A 23,060-nucleotide genomic window follows, 5' to 3' on the forward strand; every position below is an offset into this window, starting at 1 on the left:
TCCCTCTCCCTTAAAAACATACAATAATCCCTACACATCACTTCTTTGGTATAACTCCCAATTCTCATCCCTGATAGAAAAGAAGGCATGCAGTGTGAAATCAAGCACAGAATAATGCAGTGCAAGAATTGGAGCATGCTTACTCGCGTGTCAATCTATTAGAGTCAATGGAACTTTCTCACAATGCCCTATGGGAAGCCCCCAAGCACGACCCAAATGCTACAGCAATACTCTCCCTATTTGTGATTCCCAGCAACTGGCTATGGCCTTTCTCCCAAATAAATTAAGGTTCCAGTCCTCATGGCTCTAAATAAAGAGATGGCCTAAACAAGAAGCTGCCTTATACTGAGCGAGATCATTTGGTCCCTCCAGTTCAATGTTATCAACACTGACTGGCAGCTGCTCTTCAGGATTTCAGATAAGGAATCTTACCTGGCTCTACCTAGCACAGGTGTATCCAGGGTTCCTTTCACTCTTGGCAAGGAACTGTTTCGCCACCCCCCCAAAAAAAAACGCTTTTACTGCAATAGCGGCATTAGAAATTACTACATTTTACATGACTTAAGTATTTGAAGGTGGGACGCAGGCGGCACTGTGGTCTAAACCACAGAGCCTAGGGCTTCCCAATCAGAAGGTCAGCAGTTCAAATCCCCGTGATGGGGTGAGCTCCCATTGCTCAGTCCCTGATCCTGCCAACCAGTCAAAGTGCAAGTAGATAAATAGGTACCACTCTAGCGGAAAGGTAAATGGCATTTCCGTATGCTGCTCTGGTTCACCAGAAGTGGCTTAGTTATGCTGGCCACACGACCCAGAAGCTGTCTGCAGACAAACACCAGCTCCCTCAGCCAGTAAAACGAGATGAGCGCCACAACCCCAGAGTCGTCTGCAACTGGACTTAACGGTCAGGGGTCCCTTTAACTTTAAAGGTATTATTTTACTGTTGTTAGCCACTCTGAGCCCGGCTTTGGCTGGGGAGGGCTGGATATACCGTATTTTTCGCTCTATAACACGCACCCGACCATAACACGCACATAGTTTTTAGAGGAGGAAAACAAGAAAAAAAATATTCTAAACGAAACAGTGGATGTATGATTTTTGTGGTTCATGCTGTGGCCACAGACATGTGATCTGACAGTGAGTTTGGAGTAGCCCAATGCAAAAATCCTGAGGATCCACGTGGATCCATGCTTTGTGACCACGTTTTTGCAGCACTGTGGCCCCAGGCAACAGTGGGTACGTGATTTTTTTGGTGCAAGATGTAGCCATGGACATGCTATGTGATCTGATGGTGAATTTGGGGTGACCCAGTGCAAAAATCCTGAGGATCCATGTGGATCCGTGCTTTGTAACCACGTTTTAAGTGGGGAGGGAAGGAAAAGCACTCAAGGGACAAGGAGCACGCGTGGGGTGGGTGGAGAAAGATGCTGCTGATAGTGAAGAAGAGGGGTATAAGGGGGGAAGGCTCCTCTCCTCTCCCACTTTGCTCCTTTAAAGCAAGCAGGCTCTGCTTTTCTTCCTCCTCCCCGCTCATCCCCGGCTTAGTGAGCTGAAAAACTTTGCTGCTATGTAGCGAGCTGAGTGGGGAGGAGAGAGGGACAGAGAGCCTGCTTGCTTTAAAGGAACCAACCGGACAGGAGCCACATACACTCGTGTAAGCGGCTCCTCTCCTCTCCCGCTTTGCTCCTTTAAAGAAGCAGGCTCTCTGTCCCTCCCTCCTCCCCACTCAGCGGCTCTTCTCCCGCTTTGCTGTTTCAAAGCGAGCCACGGAGGAGGGAAGGAAGGGGAACCATGGATCCTCTGCTCACGACTGCAGCAGATCCCCCCCCGCCACCCGTAGGCATTACCTCCATAACACGCACAGACATTTCCCCTTACTTTCTAGGAGGAAAAAAGTGGGTGTTATGGTGCAAAAAATACGGTAAGTAAATTTTTATTATATTAGAATAGAATAGTATAGAATCATAGAGTTGGAAGAGACCACAAGGGCCATCGAGTCCAACCCCCTGCCAAGCAGGAAACACCATCAGAGCACTCCTGACATATGGTTGTCAAGCCTCTGCTTAAAGACCTCCAAAGAAGGAGACTCCACCACACTCCTTGGCAGCAAATTCCACTGTCAAACAGCTCTTACTGTCAGGAAGTTCTTCCTAATGTTTAGGTGGAATCTTCTTTCTTGTAGTTTGGATCCATTGCTCCGTGTCCGCTTCTCTGGAGCAGCAGAAAACAACCTTTCTCCCTCCTCTATGTGACATCCTTTTATATAATTGAACATGGCTATCATATCACCCCTTAACCTCCTCTTCTCCAGGCTAAACATGCCCAGCTCCCTTAGCCGTTCCTCATAAGGCATCGTTTCCAGGCCTTTGACCATTTTGGTTGCCCTCCTCTGGACACGTTCCAGTTTGTCAGTGTCCTTCTTGAACTGTGGTGCCCAGAACTGGACACAGTACTCCAGGTGAGGTCTGACCAGAGCAGAATACAGTGGCACTATTACTTCCCTTGATCTAGATGCTATACTCCTATTGATGCAGCCCAGAATTGCATTGGCTTTATTATTATTAAGTACTTAAAGCATCCAGTGTGAGGGCAAGGCGAGGAGGAAAGACCAAAAAAAAATGCACACCTTTGTGCTGATGTGTGCTGGAATATTGAGAAGCTGCAACAGCAGTGGCACATTGCCACTCATATAGTCTGATAGGACAGGTGATTTTTGCGGGTTGTAGTGGTGGACATGTGCCCCCTGCAGGGTCCGGTTTCACCAACCCCTAAGAATGGCTCTGCTACCTGGGGATGCCATTGGGGATTAAACCCAAAGTAAGGAAGCAAATGCTCTAACCACTGAGCTATTGGTCCTTCTCTTTTCCTCTTCCCTTGGACACGGAAGGAAAGATTTCACAACAGCATTTTCAGAATAATGCTGAATCATTCAGAACTCTTCCATTTCTGCCCTCTTGCCCACTGGGAATTTGCCTGAGTCTAAAGAATAAAACCAACCCGTCTGATTGCAGAAAGGGAGCAAACGAAATAAGAGGCAATCAAGTTCCCTCCCTTGGCTTCACTGTCCAAAACATAGGAGTGCCTGGAAATTCCAAGTCTGTGATGGAAAGAAAAAGGCGAAGCCAGTGAGACTCCACTATTAGTCAGTGTTGTTGCCAGCTCTCTTCCTGGCAGGGCTCCTGTGCTCTTAACAGCCTAAGTCTGAGCAGTAGAGAACAGGTCCAACAAATTTCCCCCCTGAATGGGCCTTTGGAAAAGCCAGAGGGATGACAGGCCTCTTGTATCTTTCTAACAGCTGTGCAGAAAAGGCTTTTCAAAAATATACCTGTGAATGAAATAGGCTCAAATTCTTCTACATGGCCCCATTTATTTTCTGGCTGTTTCACTCACCCTGCAGTTAAATGCAGTGTCTGAATCCCCATTTGATGCCATGGAGGAGCACCTAAATTATTGGCCCTTTACCAGGAGGGAACCTCTGGTCTGAGGGCCAAATGCAGCCCCCGCACCTCCAGCAACTAGCCCCACTGTTGTTGGTGTTGTTTTTCTTTCCCACTCCACCCCCAACTTCAACTAGCCCACTGTTGGTGAATCAGCTTAAGTGGCCAGGCTGTGGAGGATCAAGCCCACCTCTTCTGGGACCCTGAATCTGTCCACGCATCAAGGGGAAGAGGCTAGGGAGAACATAGTCAGAGCAGTAGGTCTATCTGAGCTACCTGCACTGACTGGCAGAAGCTCTCTGGGGTTTCAGACAAGGGATGTTGGGATGCAGTGATGGGCATCAGCTTGAGCAGCTTTAGAAAAGGATTGAAGAAATTCATGGAGGAGGCTAGTAGGCACAGTGGTCATGTTCTGTGTTATATACTGAAGTTCTCACCCTGGGCCAGCAGGGGGATACTGTAGATAGCTATGCAAATAAGGGATTGAAAGTGACGTTCAGTGATTGGATAGTTTTAGAAAGTTGTTACAGTTACACTGTACTAGAGCTCTATATAAGCAGGCTAACTGAATCCTTCAGTTCAGTTCAGTTCTGGCCTGTGAATAAACAAGAGCTGTTTGAAGAATCGCTGTGTCATCTGATATGTTCTCCCACAACTTAACATTCTGCCTCCATGGTCAGTGGCAGTAATGTTTCTGGATACCAGTTGCTGGAACCTACAGGAGGGAAGAGGGCTCTTGTGCTCAGGTCCTGCTTTTGGGCTTCCCATTGGGGCATCTGGTTGGCCACTGTGAGAACAGGATGATGGACTAGATAGGCCATTGGCCTGATCCAACAGGCTCTTAAACCCCGCCTGGAGACGCCAGGGATTGAACCTAAGACCTTCTGCATGCAAAACGTGTGTACTGCCATTGAGATTACTCTTCTCCTAAAAAGTAAGATACTAGCCCTCATAGTTCTGAAGAAGAGACTGAATTAAATAATTGAAATTGAAATACTTTATTGTCACTTGTACAACTTGTATAGTGAGATTACATGAGCACCCCCCATTCAGCTCTCTTAGTCTTATTTCCCCTCGTTTACTGACGCACACACACCAAACTCTAAAGTCAGTTGCCCTGTTGTTATCTTTTCATTCAGCAGCCTAACAGCCCACGGATAGAAGCTGTTCTTTACCCTGTTGGTGCGACTAATCATGAGTCTATATCTTCTGCCCGAGGGCAGGAGCCCAAGAAAGTGCCGGCCAGGGTGTGAATCATCCCTGAGAATTTTCCTCACTCTCCTGAGGCAACGTTCTTCCATCTACCTCAGTACTGTCTACTCTGACTGGCAGTGGCTCTCCACTGTTTCATACAGAAGTCTTTCCTAGCCCTACCTGGAGGTGCCATTGGTGGTTGAGCCTGGGACCTTCTGACCACAAAGTAGATGCTCGGCCACGGAGCTATGACCCTTCCGCTAAACAGAGAGCAAGATTATTCATCATTCTGAAAAAAGGGCTGAATTAAACAGGAACACTGGAAAGTCCCATATACTGAGCCAGACTATTGGTCCATCTAGTTCAGCGTTGTCCACACCGACTGGCAGCAGCTCTCCAGGGTTTCAGGCAGGGGATATTCCTAACCCTACCTGGAGATGCCACTGGGGACTAAACCTATGACCTTCTGCACACAAAGCAGATGCTCTGCCACTGAGCTATGGCCATTCTCTAAATTGTGGCTCCCTCACAGTTCACTTTCTTTGCATTCAGCGGAGAGAGAGAGAGAGAGCTCAAAGGCCCTGCCATGGTGCCCTCAGCACTTTTCTGACCAGGCCTTAAGTAAACTTCTCTGAAAAGCTATCCGGTTGTCAGGAATGTAGTAGAAAGATAAATATGGGGCTGTGGGGGAGGCTGGGAAATGCAGTTGGGGTGTGATTGATGCCTTCCTGAAGTTCTGTTTGCCTCTCTGAGCAGCCTTAGGGGTATGGGTTCAAATTACTCAAAAGCCCCTCGACCTATTTCCTCCAGCCCCAGAAAACTAACCCCAAGGCAGAAGGCAGCAGCAATGCTGAGTATTATCATGGCTTTATTGCAGACAACAGACCCTTCAAATATTTGATAAGAATTTTATAACTGTTGGCAATTAATAACATAAATAAAAATACACAATAGTGCAACTGAAAAACAGAACTGCAATACCAAATGTATACATAGTTATCTTGCCTCAATAATGGACTGGATGAGAGCCAACAAACTCAATCCCGATAAGACGGAGGCACTCTTAGTGGGCAGTTCCCTAGACCGGAGTGCCTTCCATCAGTTTTGACTGGTGACTCACCAGTGCCTCTAACTGGACAGGGATAGCATCTGTTGCCTATGCTCTGGTAACCTCTAGGTTAGATTACTGCAACTTTGAAGATGGTTTGGAAACTTCCACTGGTACAGAACTCAGTGGCTGAGTTGCTCACCAGGACAAGACGCTTTGAGCATATAACACCAATCCTGGCCCTGCTCAAAGTAGAGCAACCCAAGACAATCAGGTAGCCCTCCCACCACATTTCAAAGAGAAAAACAACTACAGTGGTACCTCTAGATACGAACGGGATCCGTTTCGGAGCCCCGTTCGTATCTAGAAGTAAACATAACTAGTGACGGTGTGTCTGCGCGCGCGTGCACACACACACGCGTCGCTTTTTGCCGCTTCTGCGCATGCGCATGACGTCATTTTGAGCGCCGCTACTTCCGGGTTGAACTCGAAGCGTCTTCTTTTTTTATATATATAATAATTTTTATTGATTTACAACACAAATATTCGATTTTATCCAATCTTTGACAAACAAATTCTCTCTTTTTGGACTTCCCTCAGCTTCTCTGTCAATCTTCCATCTCTACCTCTTAGTTACTTGAAGCGTCTTCAACCCAAAGTATGACTGTACCAAACTTTTAGAAGACATCTGAAGGCAGCCCTGTTTAGGGAAGCTTTTAATGTTTAATAGGTTATTGTATTTTAGTGTTCTGTTGGAAGCCGCCCAGAGTGGCTGGGAAAATCCAGCCAGATGGGCGGGGTATAAATAAATTATTATTATTATTATTATTATTATTATTATTATTATTATTATTATTTACAAGTATTATAAAGTCTGTCACATAGATGATGAAGCAGATTTGATTTCTGTTTTTCCAGAGGGTCAGATCTAAACCAACAGGTTCACTTCCAGGTAGAGAGGGAAAGATTTAGGACACACTCCCTGGAAGCTAGCAGACTCTCCTTCCTTAGAGATTTTTAGACATCCTCCCAGAGGGTACTCCTAGACCTACCCTGGAGATACCCTGGCTGCCAACAACACACACACGATTCTAGTTCTCATGGTTTTGAATAAATGGGAACCAAAGAAACTGTCTTGTACCAAGGCAGTCTGCTGGCCCATCTAGCTCAATACTGCCTACAGGGGTCAGCAAAATTCTTCAGCAGGGGGCCGGTCCATTCTCCCTCAGACCTTGGGGGGGGCTGACTATATTTTGGAAAAGAAGAAAAAAGAACTGTTACGGTAAAAATCTGGGTGCGAGGCTGCTCTGCCACCCAGCTCGTCGGACTAAGTCCGCGGGTCCCTGCGGAGGAAAAATGAGCTCAGCCGGAGACAGGAGCAAGCTGCAGAAGATCCACGTTTATTGCGCAACAGGTTCAAGGCGAGATTGAACAGCGAGAAAGGGGTGACATAAACTTTTGAAACTTCCCTCCATGTCCCAGAATACAGTGCAAAATACATCCCAGTTACATCATGAATACATTAAAGAGAGGTTGGGTTACACAGATTACATCATGAATACATTAAGAAGAGGTTGGGTTACACAGGATTAACATATGGAGGAGGGAGGGGGGAATATGCAGAGCTGGAGATATGCACAGATAAGCACATCCTGATGAGAAGACAATGGTCCATGTACTGGCATTTCCTGGAGGAAAGGCTTGGCAGAGTGATTTGACAGGATTAGGGTCTTGACACCTTGCTTGAGGGATTATGGAGGACAGGGGAGGTGTGATGGAGTCCTAGAGAAATTGAGCAAATTGGCACGTTGATTTTCTATGAATTTTATAGATTTTAGTCCCTTTTGACATTGACAATTGGAAATAAATTGATATATTGTAGCAAAGAAGAAGGTGAAGAAGACATGCCCCCCCTTCCATATCAGAACGAATTCCTATGCCCCACAAATAACCCAGAGATGCATTTTAAATAAAAACACACATTCTACTCATGTAAAAACACCAGGCAGGCCCCACAAATAACCCAGAGATGCGTTTTAAATAAAAGGACACATTCTACTCATGTAAAAACACCAGGCAGGCCCCACAAATAACCCAGAGATGTATTTTAAATAAAAGGACACATTCTACTCATGCTGATTCCTGGACCGTCTGCGGGCTGGATTTAGAGGGCGATTGGGCCGGATCCAGCCCCCGGGCCTTAGTTTGCCTACCCATGGCCTACACAGACTGACAGCTGCTCTCTAGAGTTGCAGACAAGGGGTCTGTCTCAGCCTTTAAGGTTGGAAATTGAAACTGGAACCTTCTGCAAGCAAAGTAGATGCTCTACCCACTAAACTACATCCTGCCAATAAATAAAGCAAATGTCTAGTCTCCACTAAGGAATGAATTAAATCACTCTATCTAAGCTCAGCATTGTTGACACTGACAGGCAGCAGCTTCCCAGGGTTTCAGACAGGGAATCCTTCCCAGCCCTACACGGAGACTCCTGAGCCATGTCCATGCAGCTGAGGCATAACCCTTTCCCAGACCACAAAAAGCACCCTGCAGGTGCCCCAAGAGACCATTCAACTTTAGTGTTACACATTTGCAAGGCTGGCACTGAAACAACTTATGGTGGGAGCTCTGATAAAACCCTATCAAGCAAGACTCCAGCCATGGAGCTGAAACCTGCATGCATTTAATGTTTGTAAAGAGCGGATTAAAAATAATTATTCCAGTTCAACTGAGTCTATAGATGTACAGTGGTACCTCAGGTTAAGTACTTAATTTGTACTGGAGGTCTGTTCTTAACCTGAAACTGTTCTTAACCTGAAGCACCACTTTAGCTGCTGCCGCACTGCCAGAGCACGATTTCTGTTCTCATCCTGAAGCAAAGTTCTTAACCCGAGGTACTATTTCTGGGTTAGAGGAGTCTGTAACCTGAAGCGTCTGTAACCTGAGGTACCACTGTATTTGAAGTTGAGATTATATTGCCGCAATGCATGATTATAACCTAAAATAAAGAATAGTGTTCTTAAATACATATACTGGTATACAGTGGTACCTCGGATTACATACACTTCAGGTTACATACGCTTCAGGTTACAGATTCCACTAACCCAGAAATAATACCTTGGGCTAAGAACTTTGCTTCAGGATGAGAACAGAAATCGTGCTCCGGCAGCGCGGCAGCAGCGGGAGGCCCCATTAGCTAAAGTGGTGCCTCAGGTTAAGAACAGTTTCAGGTTAAGAATGGACCTCCGGAACAAATTAAGTACGTAACCAGAGGTACCACTGTATCTTGTTTGCCTAAGTAATCTATATAGATCATGTATCTTGTAACAATAAATTTGGATTAATCAGTGCTTGCACTTTTATCATTCCAGCCCACCCAGGCAGGTCGTTTTAGGGAGAATGCCGTGTGCTGGCAAGAGGCTGCCAGCCTTGATCCCTGGTTCACATTCCTGCTCTGAGACCACTGATAGTTTTGCACTGGATCTGGACCCCTGGAAAAGGAAGCAGCAGAGCTTGGTGGGGCGGGTGGGTGGAGGAAGCTCACCTCCTTCCAACAAAAGGCGAATGTTTTCCGTATTGTGGATCTGAACCCCATCACTGCTGGCTAGAGCATGCAGCAGAGCGGTCTTTCCTGGGGAAGGAGGGAAAAAGAGCATGAGAATGTGAGAGGAGCCTGTATAGGGCCTATCAAGCCCAGCCTCCTGTTCTCAAGAGTGACCAACCAAATGCCCACAAGCAGGAGCCAAGGAGGAAAAGGGGGAAAGGCCAAGCCCAGGAGGATGGAGGCAACTGACCATGTTTATCAACTGCATTGACATCGGCTCCAAGTTCCAAAAGTCGCTTTAGGCAAGGGAGGCGTTCTGGCTCTTCGCTAGCCAGATCTAGGGGGCTGCTTTCATGAACCTGAGAAGGAATGGGATAGAGGAAACATAACTGGCTGCTTTTATTGATGCCTTTACTGCAGCAGTGATGAATTTTTCCTAGTTTGAGGGCTGCATTCCCTCTTCAGCAGAAAGCAGCTGGCACAGTGAATATGAATTTCCCCTCTATGTATATGGTCAGCTGGTTTCTACACGCACTCGGACACCTGTGTCCTTCAACCAGGCGAGCAAGAGGCATGAGCAGAGTTGAAGGATTTGTTTCCATCCAGGCAACACTCAAGGACGAAATCTGGGACCCTGCACCCTGCCTTGACCCCTGCTTTCTTCACCAACTATATCTTATCTTATCCTATTTTTCATACAAGTTATTTGGCCTAGAAAGGGGAGGGGGAGAAAGTCAACTCACAGCCTTGTGGCAACTTTTGAAAGCTAGCTTTTTAAAAGAGCACAAGGTTTTAAACCCTACATGCACATTGCATCCTATGAACAGAGAAGCAAAATTTGGGGTGGGGATTTTGGATCAGGATCTCAATGGTTCCATATTATTGCTCTATTCCTCCCCTCCCCACCCCCGGCCTGCAATGTTGTTATCAATCTCCCTCTCCCTTTGTTAGTGCATCTGCTCCTTTCACTATACAGGTGGTGGCCATTTTAGGTGGGGGGTTGTGTTCCTGTCCCCTCTATGCGTTGGCAGAGGCCCAGCCCTGTTTTTGGGCCTCTTCTGGGTCGGCAGTGACGAGCGTAATCATGTGCCAATCAGACATGCGTAAAATGGTCGCTGCCTGTATGGTTCCTGTCATACACCAAAGATGTGCCTCTTTACTTTGCCCTGACACTCAAAAGATAGCTTCAATCTATGCCTGTGGAAAACAGGAGTGCCTGGCGTGCTGTGGTCCATGGGGTCATGAAGAGTCGGACACGACTAAACGATTAAACAAGAATGCCAGATTTCCAAATCCTTTTTAATCTGTTTCCATAATTATAATTATCTTCAAATAAGTTAATATTTCTCATTGTAATTTGTATTCCTAAATATGCACCTCTTTACTCTGCCCTGACACTCAAGATGCAAGAATAAAGTGGGTCCTAAACAGATGCAATCGTAATTGATCTCAAACCATTTTTTTTAATGCTTGCGTTTTAAATGGCTTGTGAGCAGGCCGCTGAGAAGTCAAATCCATGATAAGAATAGTGCCAGCATGGTTTAATGGTTAGCATGCTGCGCTAGGAGCTGGGAGTGACCAGGGTTCAAATCCCCACTCGGCCATGAAGCTAACTGGGTGTAACCTTCGGCCAGTCACTGCGTCTCTTAGTCTACCTCACAGAGTTGAGAGAACCATCTGCACCACTTTGAGTTCCTCGTGTGTGTGTAAGGTTTGACATAAATGTTAATAATGGAAATAAAAATGGCAGCAGCTTACCCTGTCTCTCCGGTTGATGTCTGCACCTTCCTGCACCAACAGCTCTACCATGTCCGGCTTGTTCCGCATCACGGCGATGTGCAAAGATGTATAATAAGTGATTGGATCTTTTGGAAACACAGAAACACACATTTATTTATTTATTCACCAATTTGGCACAATTTGTTAATTTGTCACACTGAAACATCCTTACCTTTCTTCCAAGGACCTCAAGGTGACCTGGTTCCCATGCCCTCACAACAATCCTACGAGGTAGGCAAGGCTGCAGGTGAGATAGCGACCGGCCCAACTGTCGCTCAAGGGACCTTCACGTGGTTGCATGGGAAATTGGAACTCTGGTTTTCTAGTTCCACAACTCTTATTCACTGTGCCTGACTGCCTCTCCTAGCAGGCTAACTGGCTGTTGGTTTTTAGGAAACACTGAGCCCTTGCACGTTCAGGGTTGTTATTTTGATTTTCAAGGAGCTTAAGGTGGGGTACACATTTGCAAGGCTGGCACTGAAACAACTTTTGGTGGGAGCTCTGATAAAACCCTATGAAGCAAGACCTAAGCAGCTGCAACTCCAGCCATGGAGCTGAAGCCTGCATGCATTTAATGCTTGTAAAGAGTGGATTAAAAATTCCAGTTCAACTGAGTCTATAGATGTACAGTGGTACATCGGGTTAAGTACTTAATTCGTTCTGGAGGTCTGTTCTTAACCTGAAGCACCACTTGAGCTAATGGGGCTTGCTGCTGCTGCCGCACTGCTGGAGCACGATTTCTGTTCTCATCCTGAAGCAAACTTCACAACCCAATGTAATATTTCTGGGGTAGTGGAGTCTGAAACCTGAAGCGTATGTAACCTGAAGCATCTGTAACGCGAGGTACCACTGTACTGTACAGTATCTTCTTTTCCGCTGGGGAAGTCTGCCCCCTGGTGGCCGCTTGATCCGGCAGCGGTTTAAACCAAAACCTCCAGCCTGCAGAGGGCACTTCGATTAAAAGATACGTGAAACTGTGGGGAGAGCGAGAGCGAGCGAGCGAGCAACCAAGAGAGAGAGAGAGAGAGAGAGAGAGAGAGAGAGGAGAGAGAGAGAGAGAGCTACAGCTGTTGGCTGCAAACTGTATAAAAGTGCAACTCAAGAGCTCGGCATCCTTCCGCTTCCTGCTAACCCGGAGGCACGCCGTGCAGGTAGGAGACGTGGGACCAATAGGATGGGGTTCGAGTTGGGAATTTGCAGAGAGGAAGGTGGTTGAAATAAACGTTTTAATGGGCTACCTTGATACAGGGGTTTTGTTTTTGCTGGTTTTAGCAAAAAGGCTTTATTTATTAAGTTACTTGAAAATACAGAATTTAAAAATCTTGCTAATCGGTAAACTGTAAGGCTCTTAAAAAAATTAAATTGCAAACTAGGGTTGTCGGAATTGCAGACTGGGGGTTTCGGACCCGCAAAGGGATTCTTCCGGCATGGTGTGTGGCGGGGAGAGAAGGCTGCTCTGGCTATCCATACTGAACGTAGTAATAATTTGGTTCCATTTTACAGAGCACTTCAAGCTAGTTCAGACGCTTGGTTCGAGAAAGCTCCCCTGCCCGTGAAATCGTTCCTAACAGCCTTGTGAGGTGGGCTCGTTCCCATGTTTGTAGCGACTGGTTTTGGAAGCAGGTGGCAATTTACTGAGATGCTGACTTTTGTTTGATAATTTGTATTTTGCTGCGTATAAACCTTACTTTGTCTGCGTTAATTTTCTTGCCCTTACTGGCGGGTGGGGGGGCGGGGGCGGGCAGGGGATTTACGTATTTCTATGGGGGAAAGATAAATGTCATAAATTCATGTAGTGATGATGACAAAGCACTTGAAAATAAATATTAGCTTGCCAGGTTCAAACTTTTTAGCTTTGTTTACTAAGTGCAAGAAAAATAAGCAGGCTAAATTGGATAGCTCATTAGTCCCGGGATGGAGAATCGTTCGTCAGCCCTCGCAGTCGTGGCAAGGGCTAGGAATGGTTGGAGTTGGAGTTCAGCAATATTCAGGGGTAGGGGGCACAGCGTCCCCCACACCTGCTCTTGGTCATTAGAATATTTGCCCCATTCAAAATTTTACCCCAGGTGGTTAGCATTAATTGCAGTTGTCGTTGGTTTTTTTACTGGAAGTGAAAAACGAAGTAAAATGCCTTTCCTTAGGGAAACCCCCCTTTTTTTGTCAGAAGGGTAGCCTTTCCCTTTAAACCTTTCCCCCCCGGACTTCCTTTTAGCCAGATTCATGGAGTTAAGTTAACAAGCTACAGTACAGCTGTAGAGGTAATTTGGGGGCAGTAGTAGTTTGGGGGGGGGCAGACATTCAAAGAAAGAAAGACTCTTGAAATGGTGCAGCATTCCCTACTTTTTAAAAAAGATTTGCTTGAGTTCTCCTGTACCATTTACGGGGAAGTGATTTCCTTGACAGAAATGAAAACATCAGAACTTTGAAAATAATCATGTTATGTGGACATGGACTAGACTAGAGTGAGGCAGTGCCCCTTCCCTAGCAGCAGCACCTATCACAGAAGCTGTGACTTTGCAAAGTGGAAGAAAAAGTTTCAACCCCAGTGTGAGCAGTGTGGTGTAGTGGTTAGAGTCTGTAGGACCAGGACTGGGGAGACCCAGGTTCAAATCCCCACTTAGCCATGATGTTCACTGGGTGTTACTGTCCTATACATGCCTAAACTTAAGTCCCACTGTGCTCTCTGTACTACCTGTTTTGCTGTAGCTGGGTAAAGGTAAAGGGACCCCTGACCATTAGGTCCAGTCGTGACCGACTCTGGGGTTGTGGCCCTCATCTCGCTTTATTGGCTGAGGGAGCCGGCGTACAGCTTCCGGGTCATGTGGCCAGCATGACCAAGCCGCTTCTGGCGAACCAGAGCAGCGCACGGAAACGCCGTTTACTTTCCCGCTGGAGCAGTACCTATTTATCTACTTGCACTTTGATGTGCTTTCAAACTGCTAGGTTGGCAGGAGCAGGGACCGAGCAACGGGAGCTCACCCCGTCACGGGGATTCAAACCGCCAACCTTCTGATCGGCAAGTCCTAGGCTCTATGGTTTAACCCACAGCGCCACCCGCATCCCTCTGTGGCTGGTTACAACCTTCCAAATGCCACAAACTACAAAAAGAACCAAATAAATTCTCTACAAAGAAATAATAAAGTGCTGCTGCATTTGGGGTGGGGAATAGCCATTCTGTTTTTGCGCCTGTAACCCAGGTTCCAGGAGCCATGTGGCAAATAGCTTTTCTATCCTACAGTGGACCTGCTGCCAGTCAGTTTTGGCCAGGCATAGGCAACCTTCGGCCCTCCAGATGTTTTGGCCTACAACTCCCATGATCCCTAGCTAACCGGACCAATGGTCACGGATGACGGGAATTGTAGTCCAAAACACCTGGAGGGCCGAAGGTTGCCTATGCCTGGTTTTGGCCATACTGAGCTAGGTGTAGTTTCTTTGGGCATTGTGTAGGATCATTGAGTAGCATGGAGCCCTTGCAACTTGCCTCATGGTAGATTTTAAAAAATGTGGTAGATTAAAAAAAAAGTTTCCTTGGGTGTGTGGATCTGAAATGCAGACCCACCCTGCCCCTGGAAAGAAAAGTCACAGGTGGCCTTCTTGATAAGGAGAGGGTCTCTTTTAACTTTTTGAATGCTGTGAGATCATACCTCTTGCTGTGGATTAATTTCATAGAATCATAGGCGCAGTTAACTGTTGCAGCTTTCTCTGCTCATAGTTGTGAAGAGTATTCTTATGTTATGAATGGCCCTACAGCTCTGATTCTATATCAACAGGGCAATGGCAGTTGCAATGGAGAGTTCTTATCTAGGAAGGGAGGGGCAAGGAAACTCTAGACCTGTAGGGCTTAATGACTGTGCTACTCCACGTAAAGGCATGAATTTAAAGGATGGGGGGTAACCTTCTACTTGCCACTGTATCACTCCTTCCCAAGGCAGGAACGTCATGTCTTGAGCTACTAGTCTCCTGGGTGGACTGGCCCCAGTTCCATCCTGTAGCTACTGGTCCTAGCAAGCTGAGAGCAGGAACCTGGCAAGACATCAAGTTGTTTTGTTGCTATGGCATCTTAATGATGGGCCCTGGCAAAGGCTGTCTCCTTAATCTCTGACAGCCTTGCAAAATGTTCCCTCTAATGACTAGCCCTGAAAGGCGTACAGCTGGCCCAGGGGCCCATGTTTACCACAAGTCATTGGCGGCTCATTTGCTACCTGGCAAGGGTGTCATGCAGTCCTTACCTTAGGTGAGTAGTCAGAGTTGGTAATTACAAGGCTGGGGTTAGTCTAGGTCTCTTAGCTCTGTGTGCGTGTGTTTGACCAAACAGAAACACAACTGGTACAGCTTCCATTTATCTTAACTGCACCTGGTGACTTTCTGTCTGACACATCCAGAGTTTCCCCTTCAAATGCACTGTACTCATGGCAATTTACCCCCAAAGGTTTGAAACTGGCTTAAACAGGTCCTACCTTTTTGACAGGTGAAAAAAAGGCGAGTTCCCTTTACAGTTTGCGACCAAGGTCACAGCATTCCTTTCTCAAACAGCTCTTTTAAGATGGTGCTTTTTCAAAAGCAGGAGTAGGGAATCTTAGGCCTGGGGCAGTGGAGGTACAGATCTGGCCCTTGAGGCCTCCCTGTGTGGCCCTTGGGACTCCCTCCAGGCCACACCCTCCTTGAATGATTGCACCTGGCTGCAACACACCGACCCCATACACACATGCCTTATGGCTCACCATGCTCTGGATGGGCTGAAACTACCATTGCTTCCCCCAGGCACGGCTCCAGGAGGGCTAGGCACGTGTTCCATTAGACCCAGGCTACCTGAAGGACTCTATTCTCACATACGAACATGCCCTGGTTCAGACCTTCAGGGGAGGCCCTTCTCTTGGTCCTGCCACCCTCACAGGCAGTCTTGGTGGGGGGTGCAAGAGAGGGCCTTCTCAGGGGCTTCTCCCAGACTTTGGAACTCCCTCCCTGGAGAAGCCAGACTGGCTCCCTCCTTACCTTCCTTCCCGCCAGTGATGAAGACCTTCCTGTTCCAACAGGTCTTTGGGAACTGATTGGGTTTTGTTTGTTTAGGAAAAGACCTTTTAAATAGTGCTGTGCTGTTTTTACTATATCTATTTCTGTTTTTCCATAGATTCATTCTCATATTGTTTATGTTCTATTATAGTTTTAATTAAACTACTACTTTTAAATAAGTTTTAGCTTTCTGTATATGATCTGTGTTTTAATTTGTATCAGTCACCTTTGGTCACAATCTGGGGGAAAGGCAGGATATTATTATTATTATTATTATTATTATTATTATTATTAATTATTTATTACTTAATAGCAGCAGCAGCAGAAGCAAGAGAAGGGTTGAAACATTGCTATCCTACTTAAATGGTTAACCTCTACTGTGGGTTTTGGGAAGGATATGCTAACAAGCCCTGTAGGATACATATGGTTGTGAATGACAGCGATGATTATGAAGAATTGTTTTTTTGGTAGGCCGAGGAAGCAGCTTTAGATTGGCTCTCAGATCATTTCCTAAATGAATCACAGAAGGGAGTCGAGCAGAATGCCTTTCCTCCATGGCTTCCGACGGATCATCTTTGAGTACCAGCCATTAGTTGACGAGATCTTGGAATGTATGGATCCTCTGGTGCAGGACATGATGGTCAGGTAACTGGGAAGCTGCTTCCCCGTCCGTGTAGACAATACTGAGCTGGGGTCTCATTCAATTCAGCCCATTCTTCAGAATTATGAGGACTAGGATCTTTGAGGGTTTTCTACAATCAAGCGGTATATAAAAACCATGAAATGCACAAACAGAATCCCACCTTTCAGGGAAAGGGCCATGGTTAAGGGTAGAGCACCTTATGTGCATACAGAAGGCCCAGGTTCAGCCCCTAATGGCATCTCCAAGTTGGCACTTATAATATCCCCTGCCTGAAACCCTGCAGAGCTGTTGCTCCTGTCAGTCAGTGCATACAGTACTGAGCTAGATGGACCTGGTGGTCTAATGTAAGGGGGGCGGGGAAATCATATTAGTTTCTCCTACCCACTCTGGCCCTACCCACCGCTGGCATGTGGCCCCCAGAATGTGGCCCAGAAGGACATGTCTTCTCATTGGCACACAGCTCTTCCCTCTGAGCTGACTACTGATTGGCTCTTAATCGTTATCAAGCCATCACCGCGGAACTTTGCCCTCCTCCTATGGTCATTGTGGTGTTTTATTTGCCTTGTTTTCTTGTGAAGCCCCAGCGCTGTGGTACAAGACGACAGGCGGATTGCGGCCCTTAACAACCTGCTGGAGAGGAACGCCAACTCCGTTTACTACCAAGAGGGTGTGAGCTATTCATTGCTGAAGATGGCGGAGTATGGGGTAGTCCAAGCCGCAGAAGCCCTCCTGCGTGGTGGGGCGGACATCACCTTTGAAGGTTGGAGGGGGACCTGGTTAATGCTTCCGGTCTTGCATATATTTTAAAATTACAGAAATCATTGGGATAACTATTTATGGAGGCTGTATTTTTATATACAATTTTTTCATGATTCCCCCCCTTCCCCCACCCCCAATGTTTCCTTTCTGGTTAGGAGCGACCTGTTTTGGTTCTTTGTTTCTGCTGGGAATCGCAACGCCCTGTTTTATAGGACACCATTTTAATTCAATACAGGCGACCCCCGTTTTTGCATGCGTTCCAAGAACGTGTGGCCATGCACGTGTGTGGGACGTTTTCAGAACCGGAACAGGGCAGAGTGGGGGGAAGGCAGGGTGGGGCTGAGGGGCTTATGCGAGTGATGATCCAGAACGCAACCCGCACGCAAATAGGTCGTTGCTTGTATTAAAGGCAAAAAAAGCTATTCCACCAGTGTGGTGTAGTGGTTAAGAGTGGTGGACTCGTAATCTGGTGAACCAGATTTGCGTCTCCACTCTTCCGCATGCAGCTGCTGGGTGACCTTGGGCCAGTCACACTTTTCTGAAGTCTCTCAGCCTCGCTCACCTCACAGAGTGTTTGTTGTGGGGGAGGAGGGGAAAGGAGATTGTTAGCCGCTTTGAGACTCCTTCAGGTAGTGATAAAGCGGGATATCAAATCCAAACTCCTCTTCTTCACCTGGCCTGATAATCCATTTTGAGACCCAGATGAGGAAGCCAAAAGTGGGGTATAATTTTTCAATTCAGTAGTAGTTGCACCCCAGATGTCCATTAGGCTCCACCTCCCTAAGTCGCTCTTTTCTACTGTCAGGTACTGCTAGGTTCACCTCTCTGCCATCAGGTTCCGCCTTCCTTTTCCCCAAGCTCCACCCCTTGTCTCCTAAGCTCCTCCCCATGAGCTTCAGTGTTCTAAAGCGCTGGCCGCTGCGGGCTAGGTGCCCATGGGTGTGTGATGTCACACAGAGGTTCCTTCATAGGCTGTCTCTCTAACAACATGACCGCCTCCCAGCAAGGCCGGTTAGACAGTTGGGCCAGGAAGGAGGGCCTTTGACTGCTGGGAGCCATGAGGAGGAAATGGGTAGGGGGATGTTTCCTGGCCTGCTGGCTCCCGTATTACGGGCCTGACGTGAACACCGGTAAGCATCTTTCTCTTCCCCCAGTGCTGACGACAGCCTTGTTGTGTGGGCAGACAGTCCCCATATCCAAAGGACCAATGATCAGGAGTCTTTACTAGGCAATGCAGCAGGGTGGTGCAAGGGTTAGGATGTCAGACTACAAGACCTGGGAGACCAGGGTTCAAATCATGCACACAGCCACATGAAGCTCTCTGGATGCAACCCTTGGGGCCAGTGTCATTGTTTCTTAGCCTAAGCGTACCTCGCAGGGTGGTTGTGAAGATGGAACAGGGAAGGGAGAGAAGCTCCTTGAAAATCAAAATAACAACCCTGAACGTGCAAGGGCTCAGTGTTTCCTAAAAACCAACAGCCAGTTAGCCTGCTAGGAGAGGCAGTCAGGCACAGTGAATAAGAGCTGTGGATCTAGAAAACCAGAGTTCCAATTTCCCATGCAACCACGTGAAGGTCCCTTGAGCGACAGTTGGGCCGGTCGCTATCTCGCCTGCAGCCTTGCCTACCTCGTAGGATTGTTGTGAGGGCATGGGAACCAGGTCACCTTGAGGTCCTTGGAAGAAAGGTAAGGATGTTTCAGTGTGACAAATTAACAAATTGTGCCAAATTGGTGAATAAATAAATAAATGTGTGTTTCTGTGTTTCCAAAAGATCCAATCACTTATTATACATCTTTGCACATCGCCGTGATGCGGAACAAGCCGGACATGGTAGAGCTGTTGGTGCATGAAGGTGCAGACATCAACCGGAGAGACAGGGTAAGCTGCTGCCATTTTTATTTCCATTATTAACATTTATGTCAAACCTTACACACACACGAGGAACTCAAAGTGGTGCAGATGGTTCTCTCAACTCTGTGAGGTAGATCAGACTAAGAGACGCAGTGACTGGCCGAAGGTTGCACCCAGTTAGCTTCATGGCCGAGTGGGGATTTGAACCCTGGTCACTCCCAGCTCCTAGCGCAGCATGCTAACCATTACACCATGCTGGCACTATTCTTATCATGGATTTGACTTCTCAGAGGCCTGCTCACAAGCTATTTAAAACGCAAGCATTAAAAAAAATTGGTTTGAGATCAATTACGATTGCATCTGTTTAGGACCCACTTTATTCTTGCATCTTGAGTGTCAGGGCAAAGTAAAGAGGCACATCTTTGGTGTATGACAGGAACCATACAGGCAGCGACCATTTTACGCATGTCTGATTGGCACATGATTACGCTCGTCACTGCCGACCCAGAAGAGGCCCAAAAACAGGGCTGGGCCTCTGCCAACGCATAGAGGGGACAGGAACACAACCCCCCACCTAAAATGGCCACCACCTGTATAGTGAAAGGAGCAGATGCACTAACAAAGGGAGAGGGAGATTGATAACAACATTGCAGGCCGGGGGTGGGGAGGGGAGGAATAGAGCAATAATATGGAACCATTGAGATCCTGATCCAAAATCCCCACCCCAAATTTTGCTTCTCTGTTCATAGGATGCAATGTGCATGTAGGGTTTAAAACCTTGTGCTCTTTTAAAAAGCTAGCTTTCAAAAGTTGCCACAAGGCTGTGAGTTGACTTTCTCCCCCTCCCCTTTCTAGGCCAAATAACTTGTATGAAAAATAGGATAAGATAAGATATAGTTGGTGAAGAAAGCAGGGGTCAAGGCAGGGTGCAGGGTCCCAGATTTCGTCCTTGAGTGTTGCCTGGATGGAAACAAATCCTTCAACTCTGCTCATGCCTCTTGCTCGCCTGGTTGAAGGACACAGGTGTCCGAGTGCGTGTAGAAACCAGCTGACCATATACATAGAGGGGAAATTCATATTCACTGTGCCAGCTGCTTTCTGCAGAAGAGAGAATGCAGCCCTCAAACTAGGAAAAATCCATCACTGCTGCAGTAAAGGCATCAATAAAAGCAGCCAGTTATGTTTCCTCTATCCCATTCCTTCTTAGGTTCATGAAAGCAGCCCCCTAGATCTGGCTAGCGAAGAGCCAGAACGCCTCCCTTGCCTAAAGCGACTTTTGGAACTTGGAGCCGATGTCAATGCAGTTGATAAACATGGTCAGTTGCCTCCATCCTCCTGGGCTTGGCCTTTCCCCCTTTTCCTCCTTGGCTCCTGCTTGTGGGCATTTGGTTGGTCACTCTTGAGAACAGGAGGCTGGGCTTGATAGGCCCTATACAGGCTCCTCTCACATTCTCATGCTCTTTTTCCCTCCTTCCCCAGGAAAGACCGCTCTGCTGCATGCTCTAGCCAGCAGTGATGGGGTTCAGATCCACAATACGGAAAACATTCGCCTTTTGTTGGAAGGAGGTGAGCTTCCTCCACCCACCCGCCCCACCAAGCTCTGCTGCTTCCTTTTCCAGGGGTCCAGATCCAGTGCAAAACTATCAGTGGTCTCAGAGCAGGAATGTGAACCAGGGATCAAGGCTGGCACCCTCTTGCCAGCACACGGCATTCTCCCTAAAACGACCTGCCTGGGTGGGCTGGAATGATAAAAGTGCAAGCACTGATTAATCCAAATTTATTGTTACAAGATATATGATCTATATAGATTACTTAGGCAAACAAGATATACCGGTATATGTATTGAAGAACATTATTCTTTATTTTAGGTTAATTGAAAGAAATACAAATAATCATGCATTGCCGCAATATATTCTCAACTTCAAATACAGTGGTACCCCAGGTTACATATGCTTCAGGTTACAGACTCTGCTAACCCAGAAGTAGTACCTTGGGCTAAGAACTTTGCTTCAGGATGAGAACAGAAATCGTGCAGCAGCAGCGCAGCGGCAGCAGGAGGCCCCATTAGCTAAAGTGGTGCTTCAGGTTAAGAACAGTTTCAGGTTAAGAACCGACCTCCAGAACGAATTAAGTTCATAACCAGAGGTACCACTGTACTTCCAGCACTATTCTAAACATGTTATTAAATGTCTTTGGTATTACTTTAAATAAGGGTTAAGATATATTTGTGATAGAGGGCCTTATATTTATTTTCTCTTTCTCTTGCTTAGTTTGGCTTTTATTGTATTTTGTTGAATACTTTTAGTAAAAATTGATTGGGGAAAATAGGAAAATGGTGGTGGTGATGCCAAGGGTCACTGGAAAAAAAAAATTAAACTGTCTGTTTATTTATTGTTCCTGCCCATCAGGAGCCAATGTGAAGGCCACAACAAAAGATGGTGACAGCGTCTTCTCCTACATCATCTTCCTCCTTGGAGAGACAGTGGGAGGTGACGAAGAGGAGGTCCGGACCATCAAGAGCTTCTGCTTCCAGGTCACTCGGCTGCTGATGACCCATGGGGCCAACCCTAGTGCGTGCCCAACCTATGAGTCCCTCACCCACCTGTGCCTGAAGAACTTCCGGCTCCACTTCCCCCTCCTGCGCTTCCTCCTGGAGTTTGGGGCGTCATACAACTGCACCCTCCATGGGCCCGCCTGTTGGTCGGGCTTCAGTATTATCTTCGAGCAGCTTTGCTCCCTCTTGAGCGGGTCAGAGGACGACGCCTTCTCCGCCGACCTCTTTCAGAAGGCCGAGACGGTGCTGGAGCTCATGGCCTCAAGCTCCCAGACCATCAAGCTGCCCATCAACTTTGAGATCAACCTCAGCCACCTCAGTGGGTTCCATAGGAAGAGGATCTCAGACCTCTTCACCAGCCTGAAGCAGCTGGAACACTCCCCTCCTACCTTGAAGCAGATGTGCCGGGTTTCCCTGCGGCAGCATCTCAAACCCTGGCCCATCGATGAAAAAGTCAAGGCCCTCCCGCTTCCCAACTTGTTGAAAAAATATCTCCTTATAGACCCGAGCAGCTCTGCGGAGGCGGCCGTCTGACTTCAAGGGTGGACCAAGAAGACTGATCTGCCAAGGGGGTTTCCAGCCTGAGGCCTTCAAGCCACACACACCAGTCAATTGTGGACACGGGTGTTGGTCACGCACAGAATGACATTTGCGGGATTGCCGCACAGGGTGTTACTGCACCATACTCATTCACACACGTGGACTGGCCTTTTGCCCTGCAATGGACGAATGCATAACACTTGGATGTTTCCAAATCTGCAGCTCAACTGCTGATTGTTCTGAAGGAGGGACAAGTCCATTTTCTGGACCTGAGTCATGACTAAACTGAATTCTGCTCAGTGTCTTCAGAAGGTTGGAGGCCTTCATTTATCTGGAACAATATTACCTCGTGACTTTTCTAAACAGCTGTTCTGAGCAACCTGGCTTCTAACAGGGAGCAAAGCGTCCATTCCTCTGGGTCATTAAACATGTGTTCTGCACCAGCAAAATGTTGTGCCTCTAGTGTCTTGCTTGGTTGTTTTCAAGTTGCTTTGGGTTGTCCCGGGTAACAGTGACTTGACAAATTTAATTTAAATAAAATAAAATAAAAGCAACAATAGGCCAACTAGCAGGAAAAAGGGGTGGCAATAACATCTTCACAACATCCTATGCTACGTTGGGTGCTGCTTTTGCAAATGGGAAGTAGATGTTTTCATACTTGTTGCCTTATTGATATGTATACTGCCCTTCACCCATAGGTCTCGGG

The 23,060-nt window shown here is 47.0% G+C and overlaps 1 protein-coding gene and 1 long non-coding RNA gene across 5 annotated transcripts; one reads left to right on the top strand and one right to left on the bottom strand.

Moving 5' to 3' along the window:
* Nucleotides 1-9,197: 9,197 nt before the first annotated feature.
* Nucleotides 9,198-11,460, bottom strand: LOC310754684. The gene is made up of 3 exons (XR_014543956.1): nucleotides 10,976-11,460; nucleotides 9,468-9,576; nucleotides 9,198-9,304 (listed from the first exon to the last, which is right to left on the bottom strand). It is a non-coding gene; the product is annotated as an uncharacterized lncRNA (long non-coding RNA).
* Nucleotides 11,461-11,947: 487 nt separating this feature from the next.
* On the top strand, nucleotides 11,948-22,803 carry ASB6 (ankyrin repeat and SOCS box containing 6). Of its 4 annotated transcripts, XM_083596651.1 has the most exons (8): nucleotides 11,948-12,147; nucleotides 12,500-12,576; nucleotides 16,478-16,651; nucleotides 17,228-17,409; nucleotides 19,181-19,287; nucleotides 20,468-20,576; nucleotides 20,740-20,826; nucleotides 21,669-22,803. In XM_083596651.1, exons 3-8 carry the CDS (start codon nucleotides 16,521-16,523, stop codon nucleotides 22,346-22,348), a joined length of 1,296 nt encoding a protein of 431 aa, XP_083452777.1. In that variant the 5' UTR covers nucleotides 11,948-12,147; nucleotides 12,500-12,576; nucleotides 16,478-16,520; the 3' UTR covers nucleotides 22,349-22,803. The 4 variants fall into 4 exon arrangements, with proteins under 4 accessions (XP_083452777.1, XP_083452778.1, XP_083452776.1 ...); XM_083596652.1 differs by lacking the exon at nucleotides 12,500-12,576 and having other exon boundaries at nucleotides 11,995-12,147; XM_083596650.1 differs by lacking the exons at nucleotides 11,948-12,147; nucleotides 12,500-12,576 and adding an exon at nucleotides 14,368-15,230.
* Nucleotides 22,804-23,060: the final 257 nt, after the last annotated feature.

Source organism: Podarcis filfolensis (assembly GCF_964270895.1).
Source record: "Podarcis filfolensis genome assembly, chromosome: Z".
Classification (NCBI taxonomy): Eukaryota; Metazoa; Chordata; class Lepidosauria; order Squamata; family Lacertidae; genus Podarcis; species Podarcis filfolensis.

Coding starts and splice junctions, on each gene's coding strand:
- ASB6 (XM_083596651.1), top strand. CDS start 16,521: ATGAATCACAGAAGGGAGTCGAGCAGAATGCCTTTCCTCCATGGCTTC. Junction 17,410..19,180: donor GGCGGACATCACCTTTGAAG/GTTGGAGGGGGA, acceptor TGTTTCCAAAAG/ATCCAATCACTTATTATACA. Junction 19,288..20,467: donor ACATCAACCGGAGAGACAGG/GTAAGCTGCTGC, acceptor ATTCCTTCTTAG/GTTCATGAAAGCAGCCCCCT.